Source organism: Penicillium hordei (assembly GCF_028827395.1).
Source record: "Penicillium hordei strain IBT 12815 chromosome Unknown utg000002l_segment0_segment0, whole genome shotgun sequence".
NCBI lineage: Eukaryota > Fungi > Ascomycota > Eurotiomycetes > Eurotiales > Aspergillaceae > Penicillium > Penicillium hordei.
The window spans coordinates 2,267,139-2,282,786 of NW_026623143.1; the positions used below are offsets into that span (position 1 = coordinate 2,267,139).

The 15,648-nt window shown below is 48.9% G+C and overlaps 6 protein-coding genes across 6 annotated transcripts; 5 read left to right on the forward strand and 1 right to left on the reverse strand.

Annotated features, from left to right (window-relative positions):
* Nucleotides 1–75: 75 nt before the first annotated feature.
* N7537_004155 (cytochrome P450) lies at nucleotides 76–1,692 on the reverse strand (the record flags this gene model as incomplete). The annotated part of the gene is made up of 1 exon (XM_056895213.1): nucleotides 76–1,692. One exon carries the CDS (start codon nucleotides 1,690–1,692, stop codon nucleotides 76–78), a length of 1,617 nt encoding a protein of 538 aa, XP_056754961.1.
* Nucleotides 1,693–2,307: 615 nt separating this feature from the next.
* On the forward strand, nucleotides 2,308–3,556 carry N7537_004156 (putative integral membrane protein; the record flags this gene model as incomplete). The annotated part of the gene is made up of 3 exons (XM_056895214.1): nucleotides 2,308–2,472; nucleotides 2,519–3,018; nucleotides 3,085–3,556. The coding sequence occupies 3 exons, from the start codon at nucleotides 2,308–2,310 to the stop codon at nucleotides 3,554–3,556; spliced, it is 1,137 nt and encodes a 378-aa protein (XP_056754962.1).
* Nucleotides 3,557–3,859: 303 nt separating this feature from the next.
* On the forward strand, nucleotides 3,860–4,880 carry N7537_004157 (uncharacterized protein; the record flags this gene model as incomplete). Its single annotated transcript, XM_056895215.1, has 4 exons — nucleotides 3,860–3,940; nucleotides 3,996–4,061; nucleotides 4,112–4,208; nucleotides 4,270–4,880. The coding sequence occupies 4 exons, from the start codon at nucleotides 3,860–3,862 to the stop codon at nucleotides 4,878–4,880; spliced, it is 855 nt and encodes a 284-aa protein (XP_056754963.1).
* Nucleotides 4,881–5,317: 437 nt separating this feature from the next.
* On the forward strand, nucleotides 5,318–6,295 carry N7537_004158 (uncharacterized protein). Its single transcript, XM_056895216.1, has 3 exons — nucleotides 5,318–5,784; nucleotides 5,858–5,972; nucleotides 6,035–6,295. Exons 1-3 carry the CDS (start codon nucleotides 5,338–5,340, stop codon nucleotides 6,235–6,237), a joined length of 765 nt encoding a protein of 254 aa, XP_056754964.1. The 5' UTR covers nucleotides 5,318–5,337; the 3' UTR covers nucleotides 6,238–6,295.
* Nucleotides 6,296–7,259: 964 nt separating this feature from the next.
* Nucleotides 7,260–9,071, forward strand: N7537_004159 (uncharacterized protein; the record flags this gene model as incomplete). Its single annotated transcript, XM_056895217.1, has 1 exon — nucleotides 7,260–9,071. The coding sequence occupies one exon, from the start codon at nucleotides 7,260–7,262 to the stop codon at nucleotides 9,069–9,071; it is 1,812 nt and encodes a 603-aa protein (XP_056754965.1).
* Nucleotides 9,072–12,379: 3,308 nt separating this feature from the next.
* On the forward strand, nucleotides 12,380–14,605 carry N7537_004160 (uncharacterized protein; the record flags this gene model as incomplete). Its single annotated transcript, XM_056895218.1, has 7 exons — nucleotides 12,380–12,580; nucleotides 12,644–12,721; nucleotides 12,787–13,155; nucleotides 13,213–13,257; nucleotides 13,321–13,547; nucleotides 13,629–14,190; nucleotides 14,261–14,605. 7 exons carry the CDS (start codon nucleotides 12,380–12,382, stop codon nucleotides 14,603–14,605), a joined length of 1,827 nt encoding a protein of 608 aa, XP_056754966.1.
* Between the last annotated feature and the right edge of the window lie 1,043 nt (nucleotides 14,606–15,648).

Below are 15,648 nucleotides of genomic sequence, written 5' to 3' on the forward strand. Positions count from 1 at the left end.
CTATCTGTACGCCCGTACTGCAGGGTGAATTCGGATATATATAATTGTAACATCACACGTTCGTTTAACATCCTATCATTTATCTTCAACATCAACACTAGTTCCCATAACCTTTCCGAGACTTTTCTCCGCCGTCTCCCACTCTTTCTTAATAACATCCAGTACCCAGTCGCCCCTGGGCCGGAGTTTAAATTTGAGCTCCCTCGGCATTGTCATGAATCCTGCCACGACCATCGCCCATGGATCCACCTCTTCTCCATCCGCGGGCTCGATATCAAACGCCCACAGCAGACAAGCAACATGCATGAAAGATCCATCCGTAGCAACCTTCTTTCCTTGGCAGATTCGGCGGCCTTGCCCGAAGACAGGCAACGGAAGGTCCGTTCGCAGTCTTTCCTCTCCGCCATCATCCCGCCGGAGCCACCGCTCAGGCACGAACTCCTGAGGGTCTCCCAGGGCGGGATCAAAGACTTTTTCGTCTCGACCGATGGCCCAGGCATTGGCCATGAGAGTGACTCCCCTTTTAATCTTGACACCATTGAACTCGTCATCCCGGTCCGCCCTGCGGGGAATTGATCCCGGCGAGATAGGCCGCCAACGGAAAAGTTCATGCATAATAGCGTCAATAAAAGCGAGCTCTGCGCGGTCCGAGAACTGTGGTAGCCGGTCACGCCCGACGACCTCGTCAAGCAAGGCGTGCGCCCGTGACATAAAGGACGGTTGGTGCAACGCTGCAATGAACAACCACAGTAGCTGCCGCGGTGAAGTCTCCATACCTCCCTGGATAGAGGTCGCGAGAGTAAAAGCGAGATCGAGGTCGGGGACACCATCTTCAGAGTACTTCTCCGCTGTAGCGATGGCCTGCTTGGTAGAGTTCCAGCCTGCCGAGTCCCTCCCGTGCCGGAACAGCCGCATGTAGAGGTCCACCTGTGTGGCGTACAGCTTGTCAGCCGCACGTTTCCAGGGTGACAAAAATGCGGGCAGGTGGCGCAGAGGCGGGATAATATCTGGAAGGCCGGGGTTTGCAGCGAGGTGGGTTACTTGGGTCTGGATGTCAATGATCTCATGCAAGATGTGTTCTTCAAAACTTGGGATGCGCAAGCCATAATGCAGAGCAAGTATAACACTCGATTGAGTGCGCTCAAGAAGTGGATAGATGGTTCCTGTGCTGATTCCTCGGGAAGACTGCTGTGCAGCATTTAAGAGATCGAATAATAGCTGTTTAGACTCGAGCTCCATTAAGGGGTGATACTGTGGGGCGGCTAGAGCGCCCAGACTGGGGGCCAGGATGCGGTGGTGGAACTTGAGGTGATCGTCGTAATCGTGCATCAGAGTAAACTTCGACTGCCCAGGCTCAGCCCCTGTGATCATTTCCATGCTGACAGAGGGCGGACGATTGCTGTACCACTGGCTGCGGCGGCTGAACAACTCGGTCACAGCCTCATATGAATTCAACACTACAATGGGTATGAGCCCAAAGAGCTTCGGTACCGCAATGGGGCCATTTTCCCTTGTCCATGAGTCCCAGTTCAAAAGCGGTTTCACAATGGGGGAGCTATGGAGGTCACCGATGAGGGGAAGCTTGAGGAGAGGTTTCTTTTCTTCCTTCGTTTTTCCTATGACAATGTAGAGCAGTGTCAATAGACCTATCGCGACCGCGACCGTCACCTCAACAATAAGAGTAGCAGCCATATCACAGAAATACAGGGGTGAAAACCACGTTTGACATATCAGATGCACTGCGGAGGAAAGGGGGAAGCAGTTTTACATAGCGCAAACATGATACATAATTCGGTTACTGCGCCAAGCTCGATTACTTATGCTAGGCCAATGGTTTGTTCTCAAACACGCTACTAAAATACCGGACTATAGACGGATTCCTTATTAGTGCACAAGCGGCACTTGGTGCACCAATCGGCGTCCTAATAATGAGGAGACGTTTCCCTGTCATATGCAGAAGAATCAAATTGTTTTTCATTAGACTCGATAATAATACTGTTGTTAATCTGGATATGCTGGGCCTTCCAACCTCCACTTAATTTGAACTGCAAATTTGTGCAGAAGAATTCGCCATGTGACTGGTTCTTGCTCACTATCACATATTCCCTCAAGATGTCCTCCGTGCATTATTACTGCTAAAGATTGGGGGCTGAACAGACATTGCCCCTGGTGCGCTTCAGGATTTCGACCCCCGGGCTAGCTTTGAGATGCCGTGCTAGCGCCATGTGTATTGGTTTCAAACTCCCTATTTAATATTGTCCCCGGATTGATTTAGATTGTTTTCTTTCCCCACCTGCGAGATGGAAGATGGTTGTTACATTTCCTATAGAGACGCCAGCCCAAAGGCAGGTCTTGGGCGTAGCTATCTCTTTCTCCATCCTAGCAGTGGTAGCAGTATGCCTGCGACTTCTAGCTCACCATCTTGCAGATAAGAGATGGATCACAAGTGACTATTTCATAATTGCTGCCGTTGTGAGTATTTTCCTAACCAAGTCGAAATCTTTACTAACAAATACAGATCTTTGCCGTCGGCCTCCAGTCCATCAGCATCACCGGCGTGATACAAGCGGGCATCGGTTATGATCATGTCACTACAATTGCAGCCAAGTATGGACTTGGCCCTATCACCAAACTCCTCCAGCTGATTGTCCCATTGCAATTTCTTTGGGTTCTGAGTCTCAGCTGTACGAAAATCTCCATCTTGTCCTTATATCTTAGTCTCTTCCCCGTCACTTGGGTCGTGCGGATTTGCTGGACAACAATGAGTGTGATTGTAGCCTGGACTATTGGAACAATACTGGCCGGGTGTCTGATATGTCGGCCGTTTGCATACAACTGGGACCAGACTATTCCTGGGGGATCGTGTGGAAACCAGGTTACCTCCTTCACGGTGACGGGAGTCATAAATCTCCTCACCGATGTTGTTGTGCTGGTGACACCTATGCCTCTGCTGTATAGTCTGCAAATGGCCACGTATAAGAAAGTGACATTCATCACTATCTTCGGCCTGGGAGCAGTGTAAGATCTGCACGGCAACCGGTGTAAAGCCAAACACGAAAGGGTCTTTGCTAATCTGGAGTATAGCACATGCATCATCAGCATTCTTCGTATCTCCATACTCTCCACAATGGACTTCGCCGACATTACGTACTCGATTCCCCATGCCAACATTTTCAGTGGCCTGGAGCCCTGTCTCGCCGTTATCCTTGCTTCGGTTCCTATGATGCGCCCCCTCCTGGGACGTTCAAAATACACACCTGAGGTGACAGCTCGTCCATCAAATAAGTCTTCTCCCCCATCTGGAAGATCTAGGTCTACTGGTGATGACGAGTTCCAGCCGCTTAAAGATGACTCGAGTGAGCTGTGTTTGCGGCCGGTTGGGCCAAAGCATAAGGTCGGCGTCGCAGTCCAAAACCCCACAGAGACTAGAGAGATTCGTCGAGGGAGCGAAGATTCTCTTGAGGCGGGGGAGAGCAGAGATATGGATCAGACGCAAAAAGGAGGTTGGGGGATTTCAGTTAAGCAGGAATGGGCTGTTTTGCATAGACAAAAGTAATGTCAAGGCCTCTTTCCTAGAACTCTTCAGGGTTACTATGTACTATAACCAGTTATACTAAACTAGTTAACTAATGTACGCCTTACTGGCCAGGCATCTAACTGTGATTCGCTCTTTCCAATCATTCGGTCTATTGTTCTTTCCATTCACATTGTTCGATTGTTTATACTACATTGTTTCTGATCTACATGGCTTCTCATTTCAAAACTTCATTCCAAAACCCTCGCGTCTCAGAATATCTCTTCTGCTGAAAATTCCCTTCTCCAAGAAACTCTTCTCAAGCTCTCCTCGGTAATCTACAGGATGTCATTCAGATATCTCCTCGCGTTGGTGATCCAACTCTGCTGGGCTGCTCTCGGGTTTGCCCACGAAGACGCGACAATTGTTTGTTTACCTCCTACAAAGTCACCAAGATACCCAGAAAACTAACATCATACAGACGATTCCATGGGTCACAGATGCACCTGATTACTTCCACGGCTATGGAGGCAAGGTGATAGGCGCTGTATGTATCTCGTCTGCTTCTCCTGTAATTAATCACTAACAACAACACAGAAAGACGCAACAACAACCTACGGAATCAACTGTCTGTCGGACCAAACAACCTGCTACAGATTTACGCCAGATCTGACTGTCATCTATGGACCTAGCAGTAAGAATATAGGAGCCCCACCGCCTCCCAGACAGGACATGATACTGACTTGTAGATATAGCATATGACATGGTTGCCAACGGCTACAGATTTGACTTCACCTCAGGTTGCACGCTTATGGGCTCTCCGACACCTACAGGCGCGTCTTGCACAGAAACAAAATCCTTACATGAAACTAGTACTGTCACCTCGGCCACAGTGCTTGTCCCAGCCACGGGCGATGATTCCACTCTCGGGATTTTCCCGGCAATTTTGATCGTGACAGATACTGGAGACTTCCCCGCGCCTTTTACCGCGACTGAAACTAAAGCTTCTGACAGTTCTCATGTTTCAACTAGTGACGTGAGTTTGATTGCGCCTGTGACCGCGACCGCGACCACTACTGCCCTTGGCTCCGGCTCAGTTGGGTTCCTGAATTCGACAGCCATGACAACTGGTGTCCCAACTTATTTCGGCAGTGGAACTTCGCCGGCTGACAAGAATGGCACGATGGTGACGGTAACCGTTCTTGCCAGCTCTATTCCATGTCACTGTAAATGTGACTGCGGACAAAACCAGACCCCTATTGCCACCGTCACTATTCCAATGGCGATAAAAAACCACGGAGGCAAGAAGGTTGCGCCCGTCGTGTTGATGTGTGGTATCGTAGCTAGTGCTATGTTCTGGATTTGAACTTGAGGTGTGAACTAAGGGTTTGGATGGTTTTGACCAAAATGGATTTGCAGTTTGTTTCTCAGCTATATCAAAATTTGAACCTATGGTGAGATAGGGTGGATTCAGGGACAGAATAGTTCGAATCTGAAATTTGATTGGTTTACAATGTATTGTACCTAGGAATAAATTCCGTGCTGATTTGTCAGGATATAAATAGAACAATGCTTGGTAACGCATTGATAATAACTGACTTAGTAAAATAACCCCGGTGCTGATTAATTGTGGCCCTTTCCTCCGCTTACATGAATTTTCAGCGGGGCTCGGAGGCCGTTTGATTCCGTGTGCGAGGTTATATTACACGGTGATTGGCTGAAAGTGACCTTGAGATATGGGGCCCTAAGGATGGTGGGATGGAGGTAGCGATAGAAAAAGAATTTATGGCGCTCTCGCGATTCATGGATTCGCAATCCACATCATGTATAAGAACCCCATCCCAATCCACCTATTGTTTCTCCTTCTTGGAATTGCTCTATACCACTTTACTCCACAACTAATCATCCAACTGTCTCCTCTCAACACCTTCACAATGGGCTCCACTCAACCCGAATTCAAGAACGCGGCTACCTCCAATCTTTTGGACTTGGTCAAGTCTCGCCGCACCTACTACGACCTCAAGGGCGAGAGCCCCGTCTCTGACGATGTCATCGACCGCATTGTTCAGGACTCCGTCCTCCACGTTCCCAGCTCCTTCAACACCCAGACCTCCCGTGTTGTCCTCCTGCTCAAGGAGGAGCACAAGAAGGTGTGGGATATCGCCATTAATGCCTTGGAGGGTCTGGTCGCCGCTGGCCACGTTCCTAAGGAACAGTTCGAGACTTCTACCAAGCCCAAGCTGAACTCATTCCGCGCTGCTTATGGAACTGTGCGTTTTCCTTCTCCGACATGACTTCATTTTGTGTTAAAATGACGAATCATCGGCTTACCCATTAATCTAGGTCCTCTTCTTTGTCGACTATGAGTCTCTCGCTCCTATCAAGGAGAAGTTCGCTATCTACGCTGACAAGTTCGACCCCTTCGCCCTGGAGTCGAATGCTATGTCTCAGTACCTCGGTATGTGTTGTTCTTAGGCCTTTAGTCGGAAATAAGCAATTTGAAACTAACTATCGTTCAAGTCTGGACTGCCCTTCAGTCTGAGGGCTTCGGTGCCAACCTTCAGCACTACAGCCCCCTCATCGATGAGCAGATCGCCAAGACCTGGAACATCCCCGCTTCGTGGAAGTTGGATGCCCAGCTGGTCTTCGGTACTCCCAACTCTGAGCCCGGTGAGAAGGCCTTCGCTCCTATTGAGGGCCGCTACAAGGTGTTCGGAAAATAAGCATATAAAGATACTTGCATATTGATTTAGCATCACGAATGAAAGAACAATGACTTAGATTTTCAATCTCCACACAATTGTGCAAATCTCAATATTAGTAGGTCGGACTGCGTAACTAAACCCTACCTCTCAGCAAGGGAAGGACGTGCCTGATATGACGTCGTGTGCATGTAGGGTTATCGTGATCAACAAAGCTTAGTCGAACATCCAGGTTCATAGTTTGAGACCCTGAAGATCAAGTGTAGATCAGAAGAAACCTCGATGATCATCACACAGGAATAGCGGTCTGACAATAACTGAATATTAGCCTGATGCAAGGTCCCGTTGCGTCCCTTCGGCTTCGGAAATCGGATTCCGCCATGCCGTGCATCCAATTGGATGAAAATCTCGATGGAAGATATTGGGCATCAAATTATCGTGTCAATCATTGACGATCATAACAAGGCTGACAACATTGATATACATTTGACTCGCAATTCATTCCCTAGTAGCATTCCAAGCGATAATGTCGGGAGTAGGTCGACTGCTCTCATGTACCATGTAAACGATTGCCATGTTTATTGCCTTTTTTTCCACTGCTTCCAAAGAGAAGCGAACAATCTCGGGGTTCAGTATGGGGGTCGCCGTCTCTAAATCAGGGTGCTTGGGAAGGAAACTCTCGTTATGACTATAGGCATACTTGTTCCTGAAGACAAACTAGATCCACTATTTAAGAGTATACGCAAGCTTCCGCAAGGGGGACGGATGAGCACGTTGTAAATAATATGCAGGAGGTACGTTGTACATAGACGTTATACAACAATATCGTACCTTGTAGTAAAAAGTATCTAACTACATAGTATACATAGATAGATGCCTGGCCTTATTTTTTGTGGATAAAAAAACTCCAACTCCACTCACATCTTATCATTTAGCCGCTTTTCGCCATCCTCTCAATAATTCTTTTTTTTTTTTTTCATTCAACTCTCCCCAAAGATTGTCCATAACGACCTTGAATCTGTCGTGTCTCTGTCAAATTGACTATGTCATTTGAACCGCACGCGGGTGCAGACCCCCGTGCCAATGGGCCTCAGGATCTAGATCTTGTCCCTCCACAAGGTCAAGATGGAGACTCAGCGCCAGTATCCAGCCGGTCTTCAATGTCCTACACAAGAACATACTCAACACCAGCGACCGGGGCGCAAACCCCCGATCCACTGATGGGCCACAAGATCGTGGATAAAGTTGCTCTCCAAGACCTCTCTATCAATGACATAAACCGTGGAATCAACGAGAGCTATGCGCTCGATACAACAAACAAAATGAAAAACAGAAAACACGCAGACTCGGCATCCCGTTCTTATCCCGACAGCTCCGACGAAGAATCGGGATCCCCGACCCGTAGCAAACAAGGCATCCCGCCCGAGCTCTCAAGCTTCACAGCCGAGCTCACTCTAATCTTCGTCTGCTCAGCTGGCCTAATGCTCTTCTCTTTCCTGTTAGGCGACATGCTTGCCCCTCAGGAACAAATCAAAACAGCCCTCGGTATCACCAACACCCAGCTCCCCTGGGTCGTCGGCGCCTTCAACACAGCGAACGGCTTGTCGGTAATTATCTCCGGCTCGCTAACAGACCTAATGCCACCAAAACTCCTCATGGTCGGAGCCTTCGCCTGGCTCGCCGTGTGGAACTTAATCGGCGCATTCACCCTCCACCCATCCCGCTACGTGCTGTTCTTCGTCATGCGCGCTATGCAGGGTCTCGCCATCGGCGTCCTCGTCTCAGGCAGCATGAGCATCCTCGGCCGTGTCTACACACCAGGTATTCGCAAGAACCGCGTATTCTCAGCAATGGCCGCTACCGCCCCGTTCGGGTTCTCCCTCGGCGCAATCCAGGGTGGAGCCTTGTACCAACACCTCCCGTGGATCTTCGGCTCAAACGCCATTATCTGTGTGTTGTTGTGTGCGGCGGCTTGGTTCGCCATACCACCTCTCCGACCTATCGCCGATGTCTCCGGTAAGGAAGCCCCGTCGATGAAGCAATTCGACTACATCGGCGGCTTCTGCGCGGCCGGCGGTTGTGTGTGCCTCTTGTTCGGACTAACGCAGGGTCCGGTCGCATCTTGGGCCTCCTACACATACGTTTTAATCATCGTTAGCTTTGGCCTCTTTGTCGGGCTCTTCTTCGCCGAGCGCAGCGCTGTTCGCCCTCTCATCCCCAACCGTCTCTGGCGCACACCGGGCTTCACTCCATTGATGATCGCATACTTCCTTGGCTTCGGGTCCTTCTTCGGCTGCTGGCAGTTCTATGCTATTCAGTTCTGGCTACGTATCCAACACGCTAGCCCCATTGCTGTCGCGCTATATCACATCCCCAATGCGCTAGTCGGTGTCCTAGCGACCGTGATCGTCGCCCGCACTCTGCACCTCGTCCCAGGTCACTATATTTATGCGGTATCCATGCTAGCCTTCACTCTTGGACCGGCATTTTTCCTGCCACAGACTGCCAACACAAGTTACTGGGCGCTTTCGTTCCCGGGTATTTCACTGGTAACATTCGGGCCTGATCTTGCTTTTGCAGCGGCTTCGATTTTCATTACTAGTAATGTTGAACGGTCCTATCAGGGAAGTGCGGGTGCTTTGTTGGTTACGAACCAGAATCTTTCGTCGGCAATTATGACAAGTGTTGCTGATGCTATTGGGACCCGTGTTGATAGAGGCCCGTCTGGGGAGATTGGTCTTGATGGACTGCATGCTATTTGGTGGTTTGCCCTTGCGGCGCAGTTGCTCGCTGCGTTGGTTACAATTGTTTGGGTCAGAATTCCGAAGGAGGAGGAGAAGGAGCACGTTACTTGATTTAGATATTCCTTTGATTTATATAGAGATAGATGCCTTAGATTACGCCTTGGATATTTCCCTCTATTTGATATAAAATTCTCCTGTTCTATCCGATTCTGCGGCAATCGGCATCGTTTTCAACTAACTACTAAGGTCTAATGATAACTATGCAAAGATGTAGCCACTAGACGGGCCGCTTTTCAGTATCATCTATAGTACTCTTTGTTTTCATTCTTAGGTCATCCTTTATCCAATGTCCTTTCTATCACATGTCGACTAAATAATTGATATTACAATCATGAGATGACTTTTGGTTTAAATGCCTGATTGGGGTCTGTTTGCCAATCTCACCCGAGGCAAAATACGAACGAATCCAGCACAGTAAAGGGGCTGGTTTTCAGCCCCTACAGGCAAGAATGCTCTATGTCTAGCCATTAATCAAGACCACCAAAATGTTGTCCTCTTTGTATTGTGCTCAGAGTGGTACTTCTCCAAAAGTCTGGTTGGAAGATGTGCATACCTCGCAGCGGCAACGCTCCCTTGTCCACATCCGTTAGAGAAGAGCTTCAACACGTACAAGGCTCAGCGAGTCCTCAGTTCCCGGGAAATTGGCGTCGCCTCAACGATGTAAACTGCCGGCTCGTTGCCTACTGATTCCCCTCTTCTGCTCCGAGTACCGGCGCTCAATCCCGCAGTCCTGAAGACGCTCCACTCCTGGGAATCTGGGTGGTCCACCAAGGCTGGCTAGAACGGCTTCATTGTTGGCCGTCATATCATCCAGTACCCCTATTTCATCCCCGGAAAACCATTTAGGAATGATCCACACCCGAAATGGGATCAAAGCGATTATCAACACGGGAAACCCTGGAATTGGAAACCTGTTAATCGCTTTGATAAAGCCAGACGGGAGGAAAGAGGATACCAATAGCAGCGATTGTCTCGGAGATGGCGACGCAGGCCGCAACTCCAATGAGCTGACACACAATCCATAGCAGGACCTTGCGGTTCTGCACTTTCAAAAGAGGTTCGTCACGTTGCACAAAACGGTCCTCTAGCATTAAGTGAACCGTTTTCTGCATGATGCCGCTAGATCCAACAGAACCCCATCCCACAATGAAAAATACGCCTGCGAACACCGCAGCAGGCATAGTGTGGAGAACAACTAGGAGGGGACCCGTCATAGTGCCAATAATAGCCAGCCCCATGACGAAATGCGAGATGCGTTGTTCTACCACCGCAGTTGCCTTGACTATCGGACGGCGGATCTCGGCGCCCTCTCCTTCCTCAGTTGGCACAATGAGGACATCCGTTTCATATACTGTCAATGAATCTGTGTGTACGGGTGCCTATTATGGGTTATTAACGCTTTCAGAACAAGGTCGAAGACTCGTGTTGGCTTTCATACCTGTGGAACCAACCCGTTAGGGAAAGGAATACCAATGATACCCGAAATAAAGGTGGTACATCCGAGAAGAAAAAAGTCCCAATGGAACCCAGCAGGCTTGTTTAGTGGAAATTGCCGCGCTTGTGCTGTCAGGCTACTGACGTTCTAGCTACAAAGTTAGCGGCGTAGCTAGGAGTATTACTCCATTCCCCGGATAGGGCTTCATACATGATCATAATAGAAGAGCAACAAGATCAGAAATCCAAATGGCAGCGCCACGAAAATCCATTTAGCGTCCAGTTCCCAAAAGTGAATCAGCCAGCCTCGCGGCTGCGTCGGGTAAAAGGCTTTGCTGGTGGGGACACGGGATATATCCACAGCTTTGAGAGGACCGGGGATGTGCGAAAATCCCACCCAGAAAATCGTTCCGATCTGTATAGAAGAGACAAGAAAGAGCGTAAGTTATTCTGAATGGTATTCTAGCGTAATTGGACTACCCGTACCACGTATGCATAATCAGCCAGCAAACCCCGAAAGGCAGGCATCCAGACGGTACTCGACCCAATGGTCTCCAGGGTGTAGATCGTTAGGAAATAGAGTATTGCGATCACGCAACTCATAAACCCAGCGGCATACCCCTTGCTAGTGAACTCGCTGATGAGTTCCTCCACACCCTTGCCTAGCCTCCGAGTTAGTTATTGTTCTTTTGGCATTGAGAAGGTAGTATTTCGGAAGCACGACTGACTGATATAGATGGTTCCGACATAAAAGCCGAACGTTTCGCTCGAGAAATCCGTGGCGTAGCGCATGTAGTCACACATGTTGCACAAAGCAACAATCCAGTGGAATATGGCGCCCCAGATACCTACCCAACACATAAATTGGGGGTATATAGAGGAGTCGTAGATCTTTATAATGTCATATATGGTGTAGTTGAATAGAGAAATCAACCCCGTAATACCGACGATGGTGAGAGGTTGCACTGCAAGGATGCTGAATACCATCGCCGCTAGGGCGGATGAGAAGAGCGCTTCGTTGATGCCATAAAACTGCCCAGTCCTCCGATGCATATCTAGTGCATACGCTATGGCCGGGAGCATACTAGGGAACATGTATTAGCCTTGAGTTTGGTCGCGGGCTAATGTAACCCACTTCACAAAGTACATGCGAATGATACTGGCGACAGTTCTATACGTCCACGCATCGCGGATATCACTCCAGTAATAGGGAAGACGCCTCCGGACATCGTGATACATCCCCCTTCCGATTCGAAGGATACGCATTCTCTTCCACCCCGTGAGGTTGTCATATGTATAGGAAGCGTCTAACTCATCTCTCGGCGGAGGCGGAGAGGGCGCCTCAGGATGCTCGGATATCGGCATTGTAGACAGCCGCTCACGGATACTATGAATAAGAGAGTGGAACGAAGAGAATGATGGTGGCAGCGAGGAGGAGGGGCGGTTATATAATAATAAGATCCTACTAGGAGTGGTGTGCTAGTTGCTAGTCTGATTGCCCCAACCAAACATGCCCTAACCAAATCCATCCGGGTCTCAGGTTTTAAAGCTCATGTCATCTGTTCTTGGTGTGTGGGACTATACTAGCATACCCAGCATTCCAAGCCCCTTCTTTTGCTAGATAGAAATTTCTACTATCCAGATTGACCAGCACCGCTCGATGATGTATCGTCCGACTTAGCTCGCTGGCCGGTACTGCATATGTTTTTCTCGCCTTCCCAACAGCACAGATATATCTGTTTTCTATGAAAGAGCGAAAGATCCAAAAGCCCACCATCACGTCACCGTGAGGTCGTGCCAAGCCAAGCCTGGATTCTTCAGGGTTTTGGAACCGACTGAGTCATCTAATTCTGCCCGGGCAGAATTAATTTATGGGTACGGGCGACTGCCCCTGGTCCCGTTAGGTAACAACCAACTTACTGACGATGCATCCGATCGTGCACCACCCGGTCGTTAAAAAGTTATCAGATCTGTTCGAGAATACAGAATTCACTAGCCAGCTCGCCTCCACACTGGCCTCTTTCGGCCCGCACGATGGTGTCCGCCTGCGTATTGACGCAGTAGTATGCGCTTCGAACAGTCTTGAACCGAAAATAACCACTAAGAATGACAATTCGCTACCTCTGGTATGAAATGATTTTCAAAACTTTTGGACGAAGCCTTACCTACATCAATAACACTATTTCTAGGGATGGCTGAACGTGGAAAACAACCAGACCGTGACTACAACGCCGGGCCAGGTTGCCTTTTTGATGTCCCCAGTATCGGTAAGTTTAGCGGGTTACGATGGATTAGAGACTATCAGCCACTGAAACGGAGATCTTTGGAATAGTCAAAGTCCGATTTACAATCTGACCATGGGTATCCAATGACCTCCCAGTCCACATCCAAGGATGGTTTTGACAATCCCAGGCATAAGACCGTCAGTGGGCTACGACCGTCAAAATCATCTGCCATAGCAGTGGAGACAGAGGATTCAGGGTCAGATAGCGATGCAGGCGCCGGAACTCGTCTACGGCCGTCCAACGTAAGAATCGAACCGTCAGCTCGGCAATTTCACAGCGATACCCGCTTTCCTCAGCGCAAGAAGCCCACGAAGGACGCAGCTGTTCCCACCCTACAGCCCTCTTCTATAGATAAATTTATCGCGGGGATATGGCGGCAGGTGCATTCCCCTATCACTTTGAGTGTCTCATTTCCGGTGCGTTTTCCATTGAGTCTACGCCAGTCAGATCTACCATCGCTGAATATTATGCAGGACCGTAGACCGGAATTTAGCCTTGGAACTGGTGTCAGTCAGGCAGTACGTGTCAATTCTTTCCACGAGGGCAGCGGGCTTATGATAACCTAATAGCGATGCTTATAGGTTTTTCGGGCTATCAATTGTTTGTGCAAGAAACAATATGACCAGAGCCAGTCATCACGGGCTCTGGAAATAGTAGTGCAAGCATACTGGGTGGAATGCTATGAAGCTCGGATTTCATCAATTCGTCTCGAATGCCCAAGCTACACGAACGCCGAAGCTCGAATGGCAGCTCTAAAAGAAGCCTGCAGCACATTAACATGGCATGAAAAGGAGCTCAGAAACAGGATGTAAGCCATTCTTTTCGTCTATAGTTCAGCCGCCCCTTCCTTATTTCTGCCCGTTAGAACTCATTGTTGATTATTCTCAAGGGCGGTTTGGCGTGGCTACAAAGAAATCAAAGATTCCGGGGGTTGGGCTAGCCTAATATTTGCTGGATCCGGTATTTACCGCGTGTGCAAATATAGGATAGGCTTTGATAACGGACTCATGTCTCGGTTGCGCCACATTGCTTCTAGCCTTGAAGTCGCCGCAGATACTCTCCACCCTGGTTGGCGAGACCTTCTCCGAGTTGTTAGCCAAAATGGGTCTTGTCGATACTCTGGTCATCCTCATGAATGGGTCACGCTAGATACTGGGCCAGCATTGCCGCTTAAAACCACCTACCCCCACCTAACATTACCAAACGGCTTCAATTATCAGTTCGTGATCGACTGCGTGATCGACCATAATGTGTTCGGTGGAGATGACCCTCGACGCGGGCAGGAAATTGATCCTAATACTTGCCAACTGTGCAAGGAACAGCAGACCGATGATGTGATCTCCAATCACTGTTATTGCTTCTCGGCATTGTTTGGTGGTGTTCGTTATCCCCCTCCTGTCCAGTTGTATAACACAGCTAGTGGGAAGAATAACGGGGTGATCGCCCGCTGTGTACGTTGCATGCAAATACCCCATCCTGTCTCTGCCAACCGCCCTTAATATAGTGATCACTAATGTTTAGAAGCAATTTGACCGAGGCACAGCTATTGCAGAGTTTGTCGGTCTTGTCACTCAAGGGATTGAAGGTCTGGACGTGATGATTGGCGGAAGCCTAGAACGACCATATCAGGTCTTCCAAGGCCAAGTGGGCAATTTTACTCGCTTCATTAATCACTCATGTCGCCCCAATAGCCAGTTTCAGAAGTTCTACTGGCGCGGAATAGAACGCATACTCGTGGTCTCTCGCGGAGTGACCGCCGGAAGTGAGATTACGGTCGATTATTCGGATTCCTACTGGGGGAAGCTGAAGAAGAACTGTCTATGTGGGGAGACTGGCTGTCGCTTTTCCCATCAGGCAGAGACATAGGCGACGGGCTAATTCATGTATTTGCCAAATACATTATGTTGCAAAAGTGTATCAGTCTTCGGTTAGATGCGGTCGAGAGTACTTGAAGAATAGGGCTGCCCTAGAAAATATGGGAATCTGCAAAAATCACTCCGCCAAGCAGCGAGCCGATAGGTCCTTCTATCGATTGATATCCAGATATTGAGTGTCCCATAGAGCTTAGTAGGAAGTCAGGATATTGCCGTTATCTAGCGCAGACAAGTCGAAATGAATAACGAAAGTTCAAGTTGAACTTCCAACAGTATGGAAACGTTAGAATAGAACTCAAGCGCTTTCATGCCTTGGAATTGGTGGATCGTAGAGGACTTATGAGATAGAGAGAGGCATCAAGAAGAACGAATGCTCGGATAAACTAGGGGCAATCTAAGAGCCTCCCACACGCGAATTCCATTTGAAAGAATCCAGCATTTGCAAGAAAAGTGTCAACTCCCACCACGGGAACCGAAGGCCGGTATTCTCAGATAACTTTCTCCTAAGCCAAGCTCTCACGATCTGGAACGGGTGCACTGAATTGTGACCTATAAGCCGCGAACTTGGTCCATGACCCACAGACCGCGCTTCCTTCACAGCTAGAACCCGTGGCTTTCGCAGATCATAGAACCTCTGGTAATATAGGAGGCATCTGGCATCGCCAATACAAAGCCAGGTGTCTCCGCAGGGTTTATGGATGGCATAGCTACAAGGCAGCTAGCGAAAGACGACTGTCAGTCTCAGCTCTTCAAGGCAAATAGAACATTTGCCCCGAGGGGGTAATGTGGTGCCTAAATAGTCTGTATACAACTTAGTTTTCAGCTCTGGTCTGTCTTGTCATTCTGGTCACTCAAGCTCAGGCTGGAATTTGTATGGCAACAGACCGGATTTTCAGGGACCTTGGTACATTGAATAACATGGTAGGTGTGTAAATAACAGCTCGTGTGCTATTGACCGGTTCTTTCTTCGGGCGATGGAATATGTAAAAGTGGTGTTTGATGTGCAAACCGGATTTTCTATATCTATAACATATG

What these genes read in the sequence shown, in the direction of transcription:
- N7537_004158 (XM_056895216.1), top strand. Translation starts at nt 5,338, where the DNA reads ATGTATAAGAACCCCATCCCAATCCACCTATTGTTTCTCCTTCTTGGA. An exon ending in TCCGCGCTGCTTATGGAACT is followed by an intron (nt 5,785 to 5,857) that starts GTGCGTTTTCCT and finishes CCATTAATCTAG; the next exon opens with GTCCTCTTCTTTGTCGACTA. An exon ending in TGCTATGTCTCAGTACCTCG is followed by an intron (nt 5,973 to 6,034) that starts GTATGTGTTGTT and finishes CTATCGTTCAAG; the next exon opens with TCTGGACTGCCCTTCAGTCT.